Source organism: Cupressus sempervirens, chromosome 8 (genome assembly GCF_028749045.1).
Source record: "Cupressus sempervirens isolate cs-2001-9-10 chromosome 8, ASM2874904v1, whole genome shotgun sequence".
Lineage (NCBI taxonomy): Eukaryota > Viridiplantae > Streptophyta > Pinopsida > Cupressales > Cupressaceae > Cupressus > Cupressus sempervirens.
The window spans coordinates 67,649,630-67,668,179 of record NC_143125.1 but is presented as its reverse complement, the minus strand read 5'-3'; the positions used below and the strand labels follow the sequence as shown (position 1 = coordinate 67,668,179).

General features: G+C 33.9%; 1 protein-coding gene across 1 annotated transcript in view; it reads left to right on the top strand.

Annotated features, from left to right (window-relative positions):
* Nucleotides 1-6,828: 6,828 nt before the first annotated feature.
* Nucleotides 6,829-18,550, top strand: part of LOC149541649 (uncharacterized) — a 33,063-nt gene continuing 21,341 nt past the window's right edge. Inside the window, exons 1-2 of the mRNA XM_089795638.1 lie at nucleotides 6,829-7,020; nucleotides 7,104-7,213. Of these exons, the coding sequence (XP_089651764.1) occupies nucleotides 6,829-7,020; nucleotides 7,104-7,213 (302 nt within the window). The remainder of the gene's footprint in view (nucleotides 7,021-7,103; nucleotides 7,214-18,550) is intronic.

Below are 18,550 nucleotides of genomic sequence, written 5' to 3'. Positions count from 1 at the left end.
TAATGACATGTCTCAGCTAATGATTTATGTCATCACCCTACTCCCTATCAACCTCGACATTCATTATGGGTCTCTCTCCAATTTTGTCTGAGTTGAACAGGGGGTCCAACAGCTCCCCAAAATCTTGATACAGTATCTCATTAGGAATGCTTATTTTAAGAGCCTTCTCTGCCAAATACAAAGTCATCCTATAATAGTTCATATTATGGACATCATAGTCATTTGTTGCATTCATCCAATGTTCCTCAATGGCCTCTTCATGGTGGAATTCTCTGCCAGCTACACTCTCAACTTTGCCAATGTTATCAAAATATTGCCTAAGAGAGTTGTACTCGTCAAGGGGATAATGTTCCCACTCCCATTCGAAAGATGGAATATCTTTCTTTTGCTTAACTTGGTATGATCCTATTACGAAGGGCCATTTCCATCATGGTATTCATTGCCCCCTAACCCTATCATACGTAGATTCAATCTATCGTACAATCTCCAAAAAAACTAGTCTATCACAAGGATATCTAGGGAGCCTTTTTAGGTTGACAATGACACCAACTACCCTGAGATATGTGAATGTTTTGAACTAGATGTAGTAGGCCCTAAGAGCTGTTATTTTAGTGCTATTGCATCATCTAATAACCTCTTCACATAGTCCCCTTTTATGAATCAGATGATTGCGAATATGAATGCATCATTCACCATTATGTACTCTTTGCTTTTTCTTGAGAACTTCTTCCTCACCAGTTGAAGGTAGAAAATATAAGGCTAAGCATTGGGATCCTACATGTTGCCCCTCTTGTACAATCCAAGATAAATTTTGGCCCTTTCGACTAGAAAATATACCATGTATGAAGTCATATAGAACTTCTTCTTGTCCTTGACTGCCCCAAATTTTTCACACAAGTTCTCACTTAATGTGGTGGCCCAATCAAGTAGCATCTTTGTCACCTTGATAGTTTCAATAAAATTCACTATGAAAACATTTAGGTGTCTAGCTGCTAGTAGACACATGACCATACTCAAAAGAATAATAGAGTAGCCAATATCCTCCTTCATGTACCCCCTTGTCATGTCCACCTTTCCTATTATCCTCCCTAGAGGAGTGTTCTTAATGAGATAGGAAGATTGGATGATATTTATTGCCTCCTTTATATGTTCCCTATACCACCTTTTACCTACCTCATAAGAGAGTCTGATGAATTGATCTACCCTAGGGAGATTAAAGACCCACTCAATATTTTCGAGTTGAAGGTCAAGCACGACTTCCCAAATCATTCTCTTCACCACCCTTTCCTTAGGAACAAAGTGTTATGCAAGTGTCATAATGAGCTCATTTTACTATACTAATGTTGGGTGTGAAGCTACATTCACCAAACCTGATTAGATTAAAGCAAACACCAAAGTTGATCTCTCCTTAGGTTTGTTGCAAATCCTTAAGAATTCTTGTAGGTCAGTGTGTCCCAAGTCTATATCATTAATCTCTGCATAATCATCCTAGAATCTTGACTTCAAAGGGACCCCATGAAACTTGAAAACCATGAGCTTAGGTGTGATTTTCTTGCTAGATGAGGATGTCATTATATCTGCATGACAAAATGAAGCCATCCATTAGTTCCCAAAAAATAATAACAAGATTAAATGCAAGAAAACCACCTAGATACCCTATTATTTATCAAAGAATTTTTTTAAAAAATAAGGTGTTTCTTAATGTTTCTTAGGGGTGCGCAGGAGTGCACCAAATCAAGTGTGCAACTATGCACCTTTAAAAGGTTTGAATTTTTTATTATTTTGTTTACATGTGTAAGAAATGATAATGTTGAGCAAGGAATGAGAAGCAATCCAAGTAAGTTAAGTGTGAAACAATATTACCATAAAATAAGCAAACTCCAAGAGCATACACCAAGATGGTTCAACAATGGAGACAAGGATTTATAAGGGGAAAGCAAAGAAAACCCCTTGTGAGTATTATGAATGAAGGCAAATTCCTAGAGAAGAGAGAGAGTGTGTGTTGGAGCAAAAGTAGCTCAATACAATAACATCAAGTGCTAAGAGTGTGTAGAAGAAAGAAGGAGGAGCATCTCTTATATAGAGATGAGAGAGGAGTTGCATTTGTAACTCCTATTTCTATGAATGCCACATTTATAATAGGTGTGTGCAAAGTGTCACAATCCTCTTAAGGAGGATAAACTAAATAAAGAAATAAACAAGAGTTGTCCTTACATGTGGAATAAAGGACAAACAATGACATGTCCTCCACATGTGTACAAGAGGACAAACTACATTTAGGGACCCTTGGAATATCCCAATTAATATATCCAAGGAAAGATTAACCTTTCTAACACCCACCCTTAATCTTTACTTGGGGAGTTTACATCAATGGGTTGTAAACCCAAATTTTTACAATGGAACTGAAATCTCTCTTTAGAAAGTGGTTTGGTTAAAATATCAGCCACTTGATCTTCTCCTTTACAATAAAGAAGAATAATTTGGTTTTCTTCAACTTGTTCTCGAATGAAGTGATGTTGAAGTGAAATATGTTTGGTTCGTGCATGATAAACTGGATTCTTTGCCAAGGCAATAGCACTTTGATTTTCACAATGTATAGGTGTAGGTGATTGTTGAGGTAGACCCAAATCGTCAAGAAGTCTTCGAATCCACAAAGCTTCCTTAGTTGCATTGGTACAACCTTTGTATTCAGCTTTAGTTGAGCATAGGGAAATAGAGTGTTCTTTTTTTCTTTTCCAAGAAATTGGACCTGAACCAACAAAATAAAAATAACCACAAGTGGATTTCCCATCATTGGGATCTCCACCTAGATCGGAATTAGTATAGCCATGTAAAATAAATTCAGAATTTGCATCATAAAATAATCCCATATTAATAGTTCCTTTAATGTACCTTAAGATGCGTTTAGCAAGTTTAAAATGAGTTTGTTGAGGTTTAGACATAAATCGAGAAACTAAAACAACACTATAAGCAATATCAGGTCTAGTAAGAGTTAAATAATTTAAACTTCCTACCAACTGTCTATACAAGGTTTCATCAACAAAAGGAGTATTCATATCATTCATTAATTTAGTTCCTAATTCACATGGAATTGAAACATGGTTAGAGTCATTCATCTTAAATTTTTCTAAAAGATCATAAGCATACTTGCTTTGAGAAACAAAGATACCTTTAGGAGTTTGAAAGATTTGCATACCTAAGAAATAATGTAAGATACCTAAATCTGTCATCTAAAATTTCTGTTTAAGTTGGAATTTGATATCAGAAATCAAAGTGTCTGAATTAGAAGTGAGTATTAGATCATCTAAATAAACAATAACAATAATAATGTCATCGTTAGTATGTTTAATATACAAATTTGGATCATTCTAACTTCTAGCAAAACCTTGAGAAATAAAGAAAGAATTAATTTTAGAATACCATTCTCTAGGTGATTGTTTAAGACCATAAATAGATTTGTTCAATTTGCAAACCAGATTTTCACTACCTTTCTTAACAAATCCAGGAGGTTGAGCCATATAGATTTCTTCATGTAAATCACCATTTAAGAAGGCACTTTTAACATCCATTTGATGTATGGGCCAATTCAGGTTAGATGCTAAAGCAAGAACTAATTTGATAGTAGGCATTTTAGCAACAGGAGCAAAAGTTTCATTATAGTCTAATCCTTCAATTTGGGAAAAACCTCTAGCAACTAGTCTAGCCTTGAATTTACTAATTTCATTATTAGTATTCAATTTTGTTTTGTATAAACATTTACATGAAACTAAATTCTTTCCATGAGGTAATTTGACTAAGTCCCAAGTTTGATTAGCAAGTAAAGAATCATATTCCTCTTGCATGGCTTTCTGCCAATGAGGTTGAGAGATAGCTTGATCAAAAGACTTAGGATCGTTAGAATTCATAATAGTAGTCATCAAAGCATAATTACAATAATTAATCCTTCTATGTTTAATTCCACCAGATCTAGAAATATAATCATCAGCTTCATTGATTAAGTTTTGAGCCCATTTAGGTTTACGTTTAGTTGTGATGGAATTATCACTAGAGGAAGAATCATTAGTAATAAAAGTATCATTAGTATCTACTTGAGTATCATGAGTTGTAGGAGCAGAAATAATCGGTGGTACTTGATTTGAAGGATTAAGAGAAAGAGTAGGGTTAAGAGAAGGAGGTTGGTCCTCCACCAGCACAATTTTAGTGCCACTGAATTCTTCATCATGTGTAGTAGAGCAATCATGAACTCCATTTTCTGCAATACAAACATCTCTAGCAACTTGAACTTTGTTAGTAGTGGAATCATAAACACGATAACCCTTAGTGTTTTTATCATACCCAACAAACATATAAGGAGATGACTTAGCATCTAATTTATGCCTTTTTTGTTTAGGCGTATGAACATAAGCAATAGAACCAAATATCCGTAAATGATGTAAATTAGGTTTCCTACCAGACCAAGCCTCTTCTGGAGTGATAGCCTTGAGAGCTTTGGTAGGAGTCCGATTAAGAATATAAGTTGCACAAAACATGGCTTCAGCCCAAAATTTATAATGCAAATTCTTAGCATGCAACATGCTTCGAGCCATTTCAACAATGGTCCGATGCTTTCTTTCCGCCACACCATTTTGTTGTGGTGTATAAGGAATAGTAAGGTCGTGTTTAATTCCACATGATTTCAAATATGAATGAAAACCATTTTTCACATTTTCCTTCCCATTATCAGTTCTAAGAATTTTAAGTTTAAACCCAAATTGCCTTTCAACATATAACTGAAATTCAATAAATATATCAAGAACTTGATCCTTGCTATGCAAAAAATAGATCCAAGTTTGTCTAGAAAAATCATCAACAAAGGTAAGTGCATACAGAGAACCTTGGATGGAGTTATTCTCCATGGGCCCCAAAAGATCACTATGGACAAGATGCAACTTATGAGTTGCCTGCCATGATTTTCCACTTGGAAAGGGCTCCCTATGCATCTTACCACTCATACAACCTATACAGGAAATCTTGGAAGGAATAATGTGAGGCAAGCCATCAACCATATTATACTTTTGCATGAAAGTAATATAATCAGAATTTAAATGGCCAAGTCTTTCATGCCATATATTGAAATCAATAGAAGTATGTAAAGAATATAGTGAACTAGCAAATTCATAGAATTTAAACAAATTGTCATTATCCATTTTAGCATGAGCAATCACTTTCAGAGTTTGAGGATCTATGATATACCATGTATCTTTGTAGAATTCAACTTTATAGTCCTGACATAACTGTGAAACAGAAAGCAGATTAGTTTTCAAGTCAGGTACATATAATACATCATGCAATTTACCATTAGAAATAGTAACATCACCTAATCCTTCAACTTTACGAGTCTGATTATTAGCTAACTGAATAGGAATGTTAGCGATATCAGGTTGTAAAGAATCAAAAATTTCTTTATGAGAAGTGACATGTTGTGATGCATAATTGTCAACAATCCATTCTAAAGGTCTACAAAGATTAAAGCTACAAGTAAAAGCATGACAAGGATTCAAACTAGTAGAGTTACCTTTTTTATGGTTTGAGTTTTGATGATTGTTACTATTATTCATAGATTTTTTATCATTTTGCTTTTTAAAACAGTTATTGACAATATGACCATCTTTGCGACAATAAGAACAATGAGGTTTGGAATTGGAATGATTCCTTTGATTATTAGTATTATGAGTATTATTAGGATGATTGGTATTATTATTATATTTGGCGTGAAATTTATTGTTGGAATTATTTGAATTAGTATTATATTGTTTGTGATTATGATTATTATTATTGGAACGAAAATTATTAGTTGAATTTCTAGACACAAATGCATGTTCAGTTGATTTAAGGGTACCAAACTGAATTAGCTTAGCTTCTTCCTATCTTAATAAAGTTTGAAAAATAACATTAGTTAACTAAAAAGTTAAAGTAGGAATAGCAAGTTGTGCATGAGTATTAGTTATAAACTGTTGAAACTGTCTAGGAAGACATTTTTTAAGAATAAGATGAATTAAAGGAATGTCCTCTAATTGAACACCTAAGGCCATAATTTGGCATTTAAGAGAATCAAATTTTAAGAGAAATTCATCCATACTTTTAAAATCTGCATACCTGAGATCTTCAAGTTGATCCTGCAACTGTATTTTGCGGTATTCATTTCCACTGGCATACTTGGTTTTCAACATGGACCATGCATCATGAGCTTTAGAACAGTGAGCAATTAACACATATAAATCTGGAATAATGGAAATACCAATTAACCCTAAAGCTTCTTCATTTTTAGCTTTCCAAGTATCTTTCTCATCTTGGGTAGCCGCTGAACCGGGTTCATGAGAAGGGTCAGTGGCTATTTCGAAGAGGTGTTTAAAACGAAAAATAAATGAGATATGAGTTTTCCAAGAATGATAATTAGAATAATTAAGTTTTATTTCTGGGATTAAGGTTGACATGATTAGAAGAAAAAAAAAATTCTCTTTTTTTTAAAAAAAATTCTCTTTTTTAAAAAAAAAATTCTTTAATTTGAAAATCAATTGAGAAAGAAAAAAATTTTGCTAATGAGAAGAAAAAAAAATTTTGTTTTTTTTTTTTTAATATATAAAATTAAGAATATATATATTTTTTTTAATTATGGATTTGAAAGAAAACAAAAAATTAATAAAATTAAAATTTTTATTAGTTTTAAAAAAAATGAATAAAAAAAAATGTGATATAAAAAAAATGTTATAAAATTTTTGTTTTAATACATAAAACAAGATTTTTTTTTAAAAAAAAGTCAAAGGGCAAGCAGAGATATATTTAAGGAAAATGCAGTGCATGTGGAGCGGAGCGCAGGTGGCGACTACCGCGTGGCAAGAGGGCGGAGGAGGTTGGTCGGCCCTGGTCAGTGGAAAAGGGCGGGGTTTCAATTTTAAAAAAATAGATCAAAGAGATAGGGATGCAGGCATGGCTACGGAAACGCTGGTTGCCGCGTGGCCTGGACACAGGCCGCGCCGAAGGGTTTACCCCGGGTGTGAAGGGGGCGGCGGAAGCGGATAAAAAAACACCGACAGTTAATATGCAGGAATGGACGCAAGGTTTAGGCGGTGTTGAGAGCGAGTGGCGGTGTTGAAGGTGCGCGGCGACGTGCGGCGGTGTTGAGAGCGAGCGTCGTCGCTGAGTGCCCACGGCGACGTGTGGCGGCGCTGAGAGTGTGCATCATCGCTAAGTGCTCGTGGCGGCGCTGACGGCTCACGGCGGTGTGCTGGTGTCACGTGGCGGTGCGCGGGTGGCGCGACCGCCCAAACAAATTTGAATGCGAGAATTTTTTTTTTTTTTTTTTTTTTTTTTTTATAAAATTGCAATGATAATAGATTTATAAGAAATGATAATATATTTATAAGGATTAAATCCTATGAAAACATCTATGTTGTATGTTACGAATTTTCAAGAGCATACAACAAATAGATATAGAATATATAAAAAACAATATATTGGAAAGTTTTTTTTTGTTTTAAAGAGTAGAAATTTTTTTTAAATGGAGTAAGAAAATTAGAGACTTATTGAAAACTTTACTCATATAATACTTCTTGTTTTGGCGGCATGCCTTCCAGAACAAGAGAAAAAAAATTGAAATTTAACAAGAAAACCCTTTGGCGGCAAGCCTTCCAAAGAGGGTTAGTAAAAAAAATATGAAACTTTACAAGAAAATCCTTTGGCGGCAAGCCTTCCAAAGAGGGTTAGTAAATAATGAAACCTACATACACAAGGTTAATCTTTCCTTCGATATATTAATTGGGATATTCCAAGGGTCCCTAAATGTAGTTTGTCCTCTTGTACACATGTGGAGGACATGTCATTGTTTGTCCTTTATTCCACATGTAAGGACAACTCTTGTTTATTTCTTTATTTAGTTTATCCTCCTTAAGAGGATTGTGACACTTTGCACACACCTATTATGAATGTGGCATTCATAGAAATAGGAGTTACAAATGCAACTCCTCTCTCATCTCTATATAAGAGATGCTCCTCCTTCTTTCTTCTACACACTCTTAGCACTTGATGTTATTGTATTGAGCTACTTTTGCTCCAACACTCTCTCTCTCTCTTCTCTAGGCATTTGCCTTCATTCATAATACTCACAAGGGGTTTTCTTTTCTTTCCCCTTATAAATCCTTGTCTCCATTGTTGAACCATCTTGGTGTATGCTCTTGGAGTTTGCTTATCTTATGGTAATATTGTTTCACACTTAACTTACTTGGATTGCTTCTCGTTCCTTGCTCAACATTATCATTTCTTACATGGTATCAGAGCTTGGCTATCTAATCCTTGTTTTAAGTTTTGTGTTGAAGGTTACCATTCATTGGAGCACACCTTATTTGGAGATGTTATTGAGAGAAGAAGTTTGTGTTGTGATTTTAGCTCTTTTTGAACCATCTTGGTGTATGCTCTTGTAGTTTTCTTATCTTATGGTAATATTGTTTCACACTTAACTTACTTGGATTGCTTTTTGTTCCTTGCTCAACATTATCATTTCTTACAACATGTGAGAGTTGTGTAGTAGTGCACTAAATTGGGTTCACAACTGTGCACCACCTTAGGTTTTGAATTGTGTATGTAGAGGTGGGATGCGCAGGTGTGCACCAAATCAAGTGCGCAACTATGCACCCTATTTTTTATTTCTATTTTGTGTTTTTGGGGAGCACAATAGCACATCAATCCATGTTCTTTTTTGTTAATGTAGAGGGATGTGGTCCCCTCTTTTTTGATGTTCTTTATTGAGTTTTAATTTTTTTTCATTTTAAAGTTGTTCCCCTATTTCAAAGTTTTCTTGTGCACCTTAATGGTGGGAAACGCAAAGTTTAGAAGTTGTGGAACCATGGAGTTTGGATGTTATGGACAAGTAAAGAAAATAAAATAATGATGAAGACAAATGGGTTGGGGAGGTTTATATAACCCCCACCCACCTTCAGTGGTGCGCTGGTGTAACCTTGGGCATCACCAAAGGGTGACATGTTACTACACACTAGATCAGGTGTGTAGTTTTTTATTTTATTTTATTTTAAATTTTATGACCTTTTTTATTTTTCTATTTTTCAAAAAGACATGTCCTTTCCAAAATTTGACTCCTTAGCATGGACACTAGACACAATTCTGGGGACTAGATAAGACCGCATTAATCTTTCTGGATCCCAGATTAGGAACTTTAGATCCAAAAGAACATAGTAGGGAGTCCCCATTCCTACTAGGGGGGCATGCATTGTGGAACCACAAAATAAAGTTGTAGCCACTGTCTTTTACCTAATAAATAGGTTTCCTACATTAGCTCTTGTTGATAAGACACTAATGGAAGCATGGCCAAGCCACAAGCCTTCGCTTAGACATCTAAGAGTTTTTGGTTGTGAGGCAGATGTTCATGTGCCAAAGGAGAAGCAAAAAAAATTGGACAATAAGCTATCCAATGTATCTTCATCAGATATGGTAATGATGTGAAAGGATACAAGCTTTGGGATCCTATTACACAAAAGGTGTTCTATTCCATAAGTGTTATATTTAGAGAAACTAAGCCTTGTTCTATTATAATGTAGCCAGAATGGATAGAAGAAAGGAAAGATGTGATTTATCTTCCTACTACACCTAAGAAAGTTTAATCAAGGCCCTTAGAAAGACAACATGTTAAAGAGAGATCTATGAGTTCTGAATCATTAGAGGAAGAGAGAGAACCTAAGCATGAACCTATACCAAAAGTAGTTCTTTTTCAAAGGTCTAGTAGATAAAGGAAAGCACAAGAAAGGTATAGATATTCTCCTGATGATTGGAAGTGTATATTTTCTTTGACTACTAACATTGATGAATAGAAATCTATAGAAGAGGCTCTTGGTATGAATACTTCAAAGTACTAGAAAATAGCCATGGAAGAAGAGATGCCAACTCTTAAGAGGAATGAGGCAAGGGACCTTGTACCATTGCCTAAAAGATGTAAACTTGTTGGTTGTAAATGTGTGTTCAAAAGGAATATGGGTTCAGATGAAAGCATTGAGAAGTATAAAACATGATTAGTTTTGAAAGGTTACTCCCAAGTTGCAGGAATTAATAATGCTGAAATTTTTTTCTCCTATAGAAAAAATGATATCCATTCAATTTTTACTTTCTATTGTAGTAGCTTATGATCTAGAAGTTGAGCAGATGGATGTGAAGACAACTTTCATTCATTGAGATTTGGAGGAAGAAATTTATATGACACAACCAAAGATTTGCGATGAAAGGTAAAAGTTATTTGGTTTGTAAATTGAAGAAATCTCTGTCTGGTATAAAAAAAAGTCCTAGAATGTGATACTAGAAGTTTGATGTGTGTGTGTGTGTGTGTGTGTGTGTGTGTGTGTGTGTGTGTGTGTGTGTGTGTGTGTGTGTGTGTGTGTGTGTGTGTGTGTGTGTGTGTGTGTGTTGAGTTTGAGATTTATGCAATCTAAATCTGATCGCTATATATATTTCAAATCTAATGGTGATAGTTTCCTAGTTATTGTCTTGTATGTTGATGACATGTTATTGGAAAAGGAAAAGGTTTGATTGTAGAGTTGAAATTGCATCTCTCAATAAAGTTTGAAAAGAAAGCTCATGGTACAACTAGGCACATTCTGGGAATGGAAATTATACGAGATAGGAAAAATAGAAAGCTTTGGCTAGGACAAAGTAAATATGTTGGTACTATTCTAAGAAGATTCAATATGCGGGATTTTGGACCATTAAGTGTTCCTATTACTATGAGAACAAATCTTTCTAGCTCGCAGTGTCCTTCATCCCCATTGGATATGAAAGAGATTAGTCAAGTACAATATCAGAGTGTTGGAAGTTTGATGTATCCTATGGTTTGTACAAGACCAGACATTGCCCATGCAATGGGAGTACTTTTTTGTTACATGTCTAATCTAGGAAGAGCACATTGGGATATAGTAAAAAGAGTTTTCACATACTTGTGGGGTACCTCAAAGCACTTTATATGTTTCCATGGAATAAGAAGTGAGCATTCCTTGGATATTCAAGGCTATGTGGATTTAGATTGGGCTCTTGATGTTGATAGTAGAAGATCCACTAGTGCATATGTATTTATATTATTCGATCATGCAATCAGTTGGATGAGAAAGCAACAAGTCGTGGTTGCTTTTTCCACAACAGCAGCAGAGTGTATGGTAGCTACTCATACCTGCAAGGAAGCTATCTGGCTAAAGAGATTGTTCTCAAATATAGAATTGAAATAGGGTATAGTGATAATTTATAGTGACAATTAGAGTGCAATCTACCTAGGGAAGAACTTGACATTTCATGCCAGGACCAAGTACATTGATGTACAATATCATTTTGTGAGAGATATAGACAAGGACAGCAAGGTGAAGCTAGAAAAGGTGAAAATTTTGGTGAATGTTGCCGATGCATTAACTAAGCCCTTGAGCATAGAGAAGTTCATATGGTGTTTAGAGTCTATGGGCCTCTCAGCCCCTAACAATTAAGTCCATGACACTTTGGATCCCCTAAATCTTGCAAGGGGTTTGATAAGTGAGAGTATGTTGAGAATTGTGTCTCAACCTTACAAGCATTTTCTAGAAAACTCTAGAAATTGTTTGTGGTAGTTTTCCACATGTTTATGAGTTGGAAAAAGGTGTATGAGTTGTTAAAAATGTGTCTAGTCTCTAGAACAATGTTGAAGGGATATTTTTAGAGTGTAAAAAACTCATTATATGACTTTTATGGAGGTCTAAACTAGATGAAAAAATTATAGACGGAAATGGTATTCTTGGAATTACAAATTACAAGTGGATAACATGTGGCATGGTTGTTTCACCCATGGTTTTGTAAAACAAAAAATGGTTTCCAAGTGGAAAATAGCAATAAAAAGAGGGCTTGGGGAGGTTTTTGAATCATCGAGTTCAATTTGCAAGATTGGTGCTAGGAGTCTCTCTGAGTCAAAGTTTGAGTTTGAGTAGTGGTGATGCGCTCCTATAAGAACTTGCATTGCAAGTGTATTATAATCTTTTAAATTTGAAAATACATTGTGCAGCTTTTGGAGGGTGGATTTTTTCTCCCATAAGGGTTTCCCCATGGTAATCATTGTGTTATGAGTTCATTTTTGTTTTGATTAGGTTATTATGCATTTCTTGAGATCTCTGCAATAGTTAGTTGAATTTGCCTAATCATCCTCTCAAAGATTAGTGTAGGAAGCATATTTGCACACCTTTGCTTATTTTACATTGACCCTTGACTTATAATTAAAATTTTTACTAATTCCAAAGAAATTAAAATGCAGATTAAAATGCAAAGCATTAGTATGGTAGCTAAAGGAAAGAAATTCAAATATTTTAATGATTATTTACCCTTGACTGATAATTAAAATTTTTTCTAACTACATAGAAATTTAAATGTAGAATGAAATCCAAAGCATTAGTACAGTAGCCAAAGCAAACAATTTTAGATATTTTAGTGATTATTCTCGTCAACTAGCATATCTTCTATAGATTTCAAAGAAAATGACTAATTTACAATGGTTTAACTTAAACATCCCCATGATTGCAATAATAATGATATTGCTGAGTAGATTCTCTACAAAATTTGCAATGGCCTCAACTCAAAGTTCCCCATGATCATAGTAAGAAGGATATTCCTAAATGGATTCCTCTACAAGATTTGCAGTCTTAAAGACTTGAAGGAGTATCACCTATGAGCTTGTAGCAAAAGGATGACCAGGTATATATTTTTTCTTGATAAAAATTTTCCTTTTAGTCATATCTTCTAATAGTTCATTCTCCTAAGAATTTTTACCATTCAAAAGCAATAGTCTAGATCAAAAGAATTGTATATTTCAGATTCTACTAAAGCTAAAAGAGTTGTATTATACTTTCCTAGAATCTAGGTTTAAAGGAACTTTAAATAATACAGTGAGGGAAATTAGAATGTTAAAACATTTTAAAGTTTTTTACTTGCAATATGACTATGAAATTCAAATTCTAGAGTGGAATTGCTTGCTAAAATCTGTAAGAAAACTCACCAAATTGAAAATTTTAATGCTGAAAGGGGATTACAGTTTGAGTAATAAGGGAGAGACAAGTGATGATGAGATAGTAGGGGAATTCACTTTGAGTAATAGGGGAGAGACAAGTGGAGATGATTTGTTCCCTATGAGAAGCCTTGAAGCCATAACCCTATTTGCTCAACTCAATGTAGGTAAGGTCTCAAGTGGATAGTTGTGTCCCACCCTTAAATCTATCATGCTATGTGACATAGATAATGAAATTGAAGTGGATTTAACAAGGGTAAGCACATTAGAATGTGTGGTATTGTTAAGATGTACAAAGTTTAGAAAATTATTGTGCAATGATTTATTGTAGCTTGAAATGCGTTGTACTAAATGGTGCAATGCGATGAGTGAGTTGCCTCATTTTTGATGTTTCAGCCATCTCAAGAGGATCTATATTAATAATTGTTGGGATTTGTAAGATATATCAGCTATTGAAAGACTAAAGGGTTTGAAGAGAATCTGGATTTCAAGTTGTCCAGAGTTGAAGAATATCAAAGCTATTGAAGAATTGAAAGGATTGAAGAGAATTTGGATTGAATGATGTGACCAACTAGAGAACATAATTTGTTTTAAATAATTGAAAGAATTGAAGAGAATCTTCATTGGGACATGTCCAAGATTACAAAGAATACAAGGCATTGAATACTCAATATCTTCAAGCTTTATCATTTCTACATGTTGAGATTGGTCCCCGCATGGGTCCCCTACTGTTATTTCTTTATAATGCTGAGAGAAGCTTGGCAAAACTCAAACTTGTTTCATGGAACATCCTTTGTAAGTGCATTAGCTAGATTCCCCTTGGTATTAATCTTCAAGATTTGAATTTTTCCCTTGTCAAGTTTATTTTGAATGATATGATATCATACCTCAATATGCTTAGTCTTACTATGAAATAGTACACTTTTGGCTAAATCAATGGAACTTTTGCTATCACAATACAAGGCTAATCCTTGTTGAGGACAATCAAAATCACCAAATAGAAGTTGCAACCAAATCAACTCTTTTTCTCCTTTAGTGAGAGCAATGTATTCAACCTTAGTAGTAGAAAGTAAGACCACTTATTGCAAATTCAATGCCCAATTCATCGCTAATCCAACAAAGGTAAAAACATAACTAGTAGTAGATTTTCTATTGTCTAAATTTTCAGCCATATCTAAATTAGTATAACCTCTAAGTGAAGTGTCTTTTAAAAAATCAGGAGTGCCCTTAAGATATCTTAAGATCCACTTAACCACTTCCCAATGTTGTTTACCTAGATTTCTCTTGAAACTACTGATAATCCCCACTGTTAAAGAATATGGGATGTTCTTCATGTAGTCTTGTTCTTCTTATGTCTTGGAACATGTAGCTAAAAATAATCTCAAATGATTAGTGAGAGGTCTACTGATCAGTTTGGCATCTACCATGCCAAAACTTTCTAGTACCTTAAGAACATAGTGTTCTTAAGAAAGCTTTATTTACCTCTTGTGTCTATCACAAATAATGTCCATGTCAAGTATCCATTTTTCTACTCCTAAGTCTTTCATGGAAAACCTTTTTGAGATCTTTTCTTTCAATTCCAAAATCAGCTTCATAGATGATCCTGTGACAAGCATGTCATCAACATAGAGCAATAAGAGAATAAAGGAACCATTAGGTAACTTCTTGCAGTAGACACATGGATCAAATTCACACTGAATGAAGTTATTTTCAGTCATGAATCGATCAAACTTGAGGTACCATTTCCTCGGAGCTTTCTTGAGACCATACAAGCTCTTCCTCAATATATATTATAAGTTTTCTTTACCATGCTTAATAAATCACTCAGGCTACATCATGCATATTTCTTCATTCAAATCACCTTGTAAAGATGTTGTTTTGACATCTAGCTACTCAAGCTCAAAGTCATGAGCAGCAACTAAACCAAGAATAACTTGGATTGTAGTCATCTTGACCATGGGAGAGAAGATTTCATTGAAATCTATACCCTTTTGCTGATTGAAACCTTTAACAACCAAGCTGGCTTTATACAACTGTTGATTTTTTGCCTTCATCTTTCAACCAATAAATCAATTGATTTTTGAGTGCTTTCCAATTTGGTGGCAAAGAAACCAAATCCCAAGTTTTGTTTTGTAGCAGAGAATCCATCTTTTCCTACATCACTACCTCCCATTTATGAGAATCCAATGCTTTGCAAGCTTCTTTGAAGCTTGTTGGTTCAACTTGGTCTGAAAGTAAAAGTTCTAGCTTTGCTTCTTTGGAGTACAAGAGTTCATAATCAGAGAATTGAACATAAAGTCTTCTCTATCTTGTTGATTTTCTCCATCCTTGAGCATTTTCATTATGATCCAAATTTTCCTCTTCTTTATCCTACGAGTTTGGAGTATGAAATTCAAAGTCACTTCCCTTTGAAGAAGCGTAATGTTTCTTTTGACACTAGTAAATTTGAACTCAGTTTTCAACAAATTTTGGTTGAAATTTTGACCCAGGTTGTTGAAATTTCAACCAAGCAATTCATGGAAAAAAAATTCATCAAAGTTTTGACCAACCAGCAGGTTAGTCAAAATTTCAAGCAATACATTTGTCAAAAAAAATTAATTTTTGCTAGCTTTGATTTGTCATTGTTGGTCAGAATTTCCACTAATGTTTGGTCAAATTTTTTTTTAGAATTGGTGAAAATTTCCACCAACATTTGGTCAAAAAAAATTATAATTGGTGGAAATTTTGACGAAGTCTTGGTAGAAATCTATCAAGAATTATTCAAAATTTCCACCAATGTTCGGTCAAATTTTTTTATAGCTGGTGCAAATTTTGACCAGTTCTTGGTAGAAAACTATCAACAATTGGTCAAAATTTCTGCTAGTGTTTGGTCAATTTTTTTTTATGTTGTATCAAGGAATGATTTCTTATCCAAGCCATTTAATTTGCACCTTCTAAATATCTTCAAGGATAAAGTTGGAGCAGAAGAATTTTCTTCTTAAAGATGTCCTATGATTGTAAAACATTCATTCCATTGTCTGTTTGCAACCTTTTAAATCTCTACAAAGATAAAGTTGGAGCAGGGGAATTTTTTTTCTCAAAGGTGTCCTCTGATTGTAAAGCATCCATTCCATCATCTGTTCAATAGATAATTAGTAGTTTCAACTTCAAAAAGTATTTTAATTTTAGGAAACTATTCATAACATTTAATCTATAGTTACAACTTATCATGATTGTTCCTTAGCATAATTCCTCTAGTGGGTTATATGTAAGGGATGGATTAATAGATTGGGTGAAAGATTTAGCCAACACAAAAATACCATTGTGGACTATTTTTGTTTTATTCTTCTTCTTTGCATGAAAAATCCTTAAATGAGTGCCTAGATGGTTCATTGGAGGTTTTCCCTTTCTAAGTTGTGCAATGAGTGTGGTTGATTGATAATCTCTTAGTCTTTATGTTAATGATAGTTTTATGCTAGAGATTCAAATTTTTTAAGGAGGTGGGATTATATATGAGAAGATGTGGTTGTGCAACCTCAATAAAGTATCTTACATGATTTCTTAGTCTGTATGAAACATACAATTATGAGTTCCAAATGTGATCTTGGATAGATGATTAGATGATGCAACACAAGGCAGGAGAATCCCCAATAGAGATGTTCTAGCCCCTAGCAAATAACCACACCATAGAAACACCACAGCAAAAGCAAAAAATGCAAGCTTTGATACATTTAAGCTTTATCAAATTATACGATAAGACAAAGTCAAAATTTAAATTGTTGACTCTTACCCTCTTGTATTTGGAACATATCTCACAATCTTACTAATTTAGTATATCATGGTTCACTTATGTGTTAAGTGTCTTGATGGCAAAAATTAATCTTTTGAAAGTAGTGGATGGAAGTCTGGAGTTATTTTTTGTGTGTACAACTTGCATCTCCTCTTCTAAACATGATGGCATGTTAATGATCAAGATGATGGTGATAACTACATTACAAATTCCAAGATGAGCTAGAAAATATTGTTGATATATTTGTTGAAATAGCATGTAAAGGTTTAATATGTTTGATTAGATATGTTTGAGCTTATGATGAAATTTATATTAGAGCTATTTTCCATCTAAAAGTATTCATTTCTATGGGTCATGGTACTTGAATAGTTGCATACAAAGGAAAATAACAAGAATAATTAATGAGATGGGAGTTAAGAAAAGAGAAAATATAATGTAATCTATGGTAGGAAGTTAGGGCCAATTTGGTTACAGGCATAGGAATGGAGAATAGGCATGTAATATTGGGAATAGGAATGGCTTTTCCAATAACAGCTATTTTTTGGAATGGGCATAAGCTCATTTTAGAGGCAAAATGGGAATACGTATTCCTATTCCCTATTCCAAGTGAGTAACCAAATAGAAAATAGAAAACATATTCCAATTTTTCTATTCCTATTCTAGCAATCAAACGGGCTCTTATCTATCGCCACTACAAAAAGAAAAACTTATATGCACACATACAATAGGAAGCTAATAATATCTCTTTTTGGAACTTGGCCTGAGATAATTTTACATTAATGTTCTAAGAGTTTCAAAGACTTAAATATGACAATGCTGCGTAGACTAGAGAACTTCATCATAACAATACCCCTAGATACTAGAGGTAATTCTTTATCATAACACTTCCTCAAGAAGTTTGAAGACTTAACTATTCAATCAGGTGTTGAGTTCAAGAATACCTTTTTATCACTACTCAGTACTTCAAGGACTTCATTATATGAACAAAATAAGTAATTTGACGTTAGAACATGTTCCAACTTCCAAGTATTTCATGATATGACTGCTCTAAGGCATTTTTAGATTTCACTATTTTCATGATGACCATCAAATTTTTTCTAAGTTACCAGAGTCTCTCTGACAACCCTCAAAGTCTGGTTCACTTTTGTACAAAGTCTGGTCCTTGTCAAATTTTCTCCAAATTCTCTTATAGAGCTATGAATTTGCTGTGAATTTTGTCAGAGGAACACGAGTAGAATTTATAGCAAATTTTGAAGAATTTTCTATCTAGATCTGGGTTGGATTTGGTCTCGGAACATTTTTTTTAGACTTTTTAAAAGTGTTTTTGTCCTCCCAACCCTATTGTGACCACAAAAAGACCAAGAAAAATGTTTATATGTCATTTATTCATTTGTGTATGAAAATGAAAACTTGCTTATAAAGGAAATCCAAATTCACAATAGGTGACATCTAAATTGATGATTATAGAGGAATGTCCTTAAAAAGATATGATATCTTCAAATTCATGACTTCAATTTTTTATCTCAACTTTTGATATAGCCTTGTTAGAAATTCTCTAACCAATACAAAATTAAAATTCAGATAATTGCACTTATCCTTTGACAATTCATTTTATTATCAAATTGTCCCCTTGATATGGAAATATTTTCCATGCATGTGATCAAGCAAGTGTATCAAGTTGTATGTATGGCTAAATGATGGAGTTAATGTCCTATTAAACTGAAACATAGATTTGG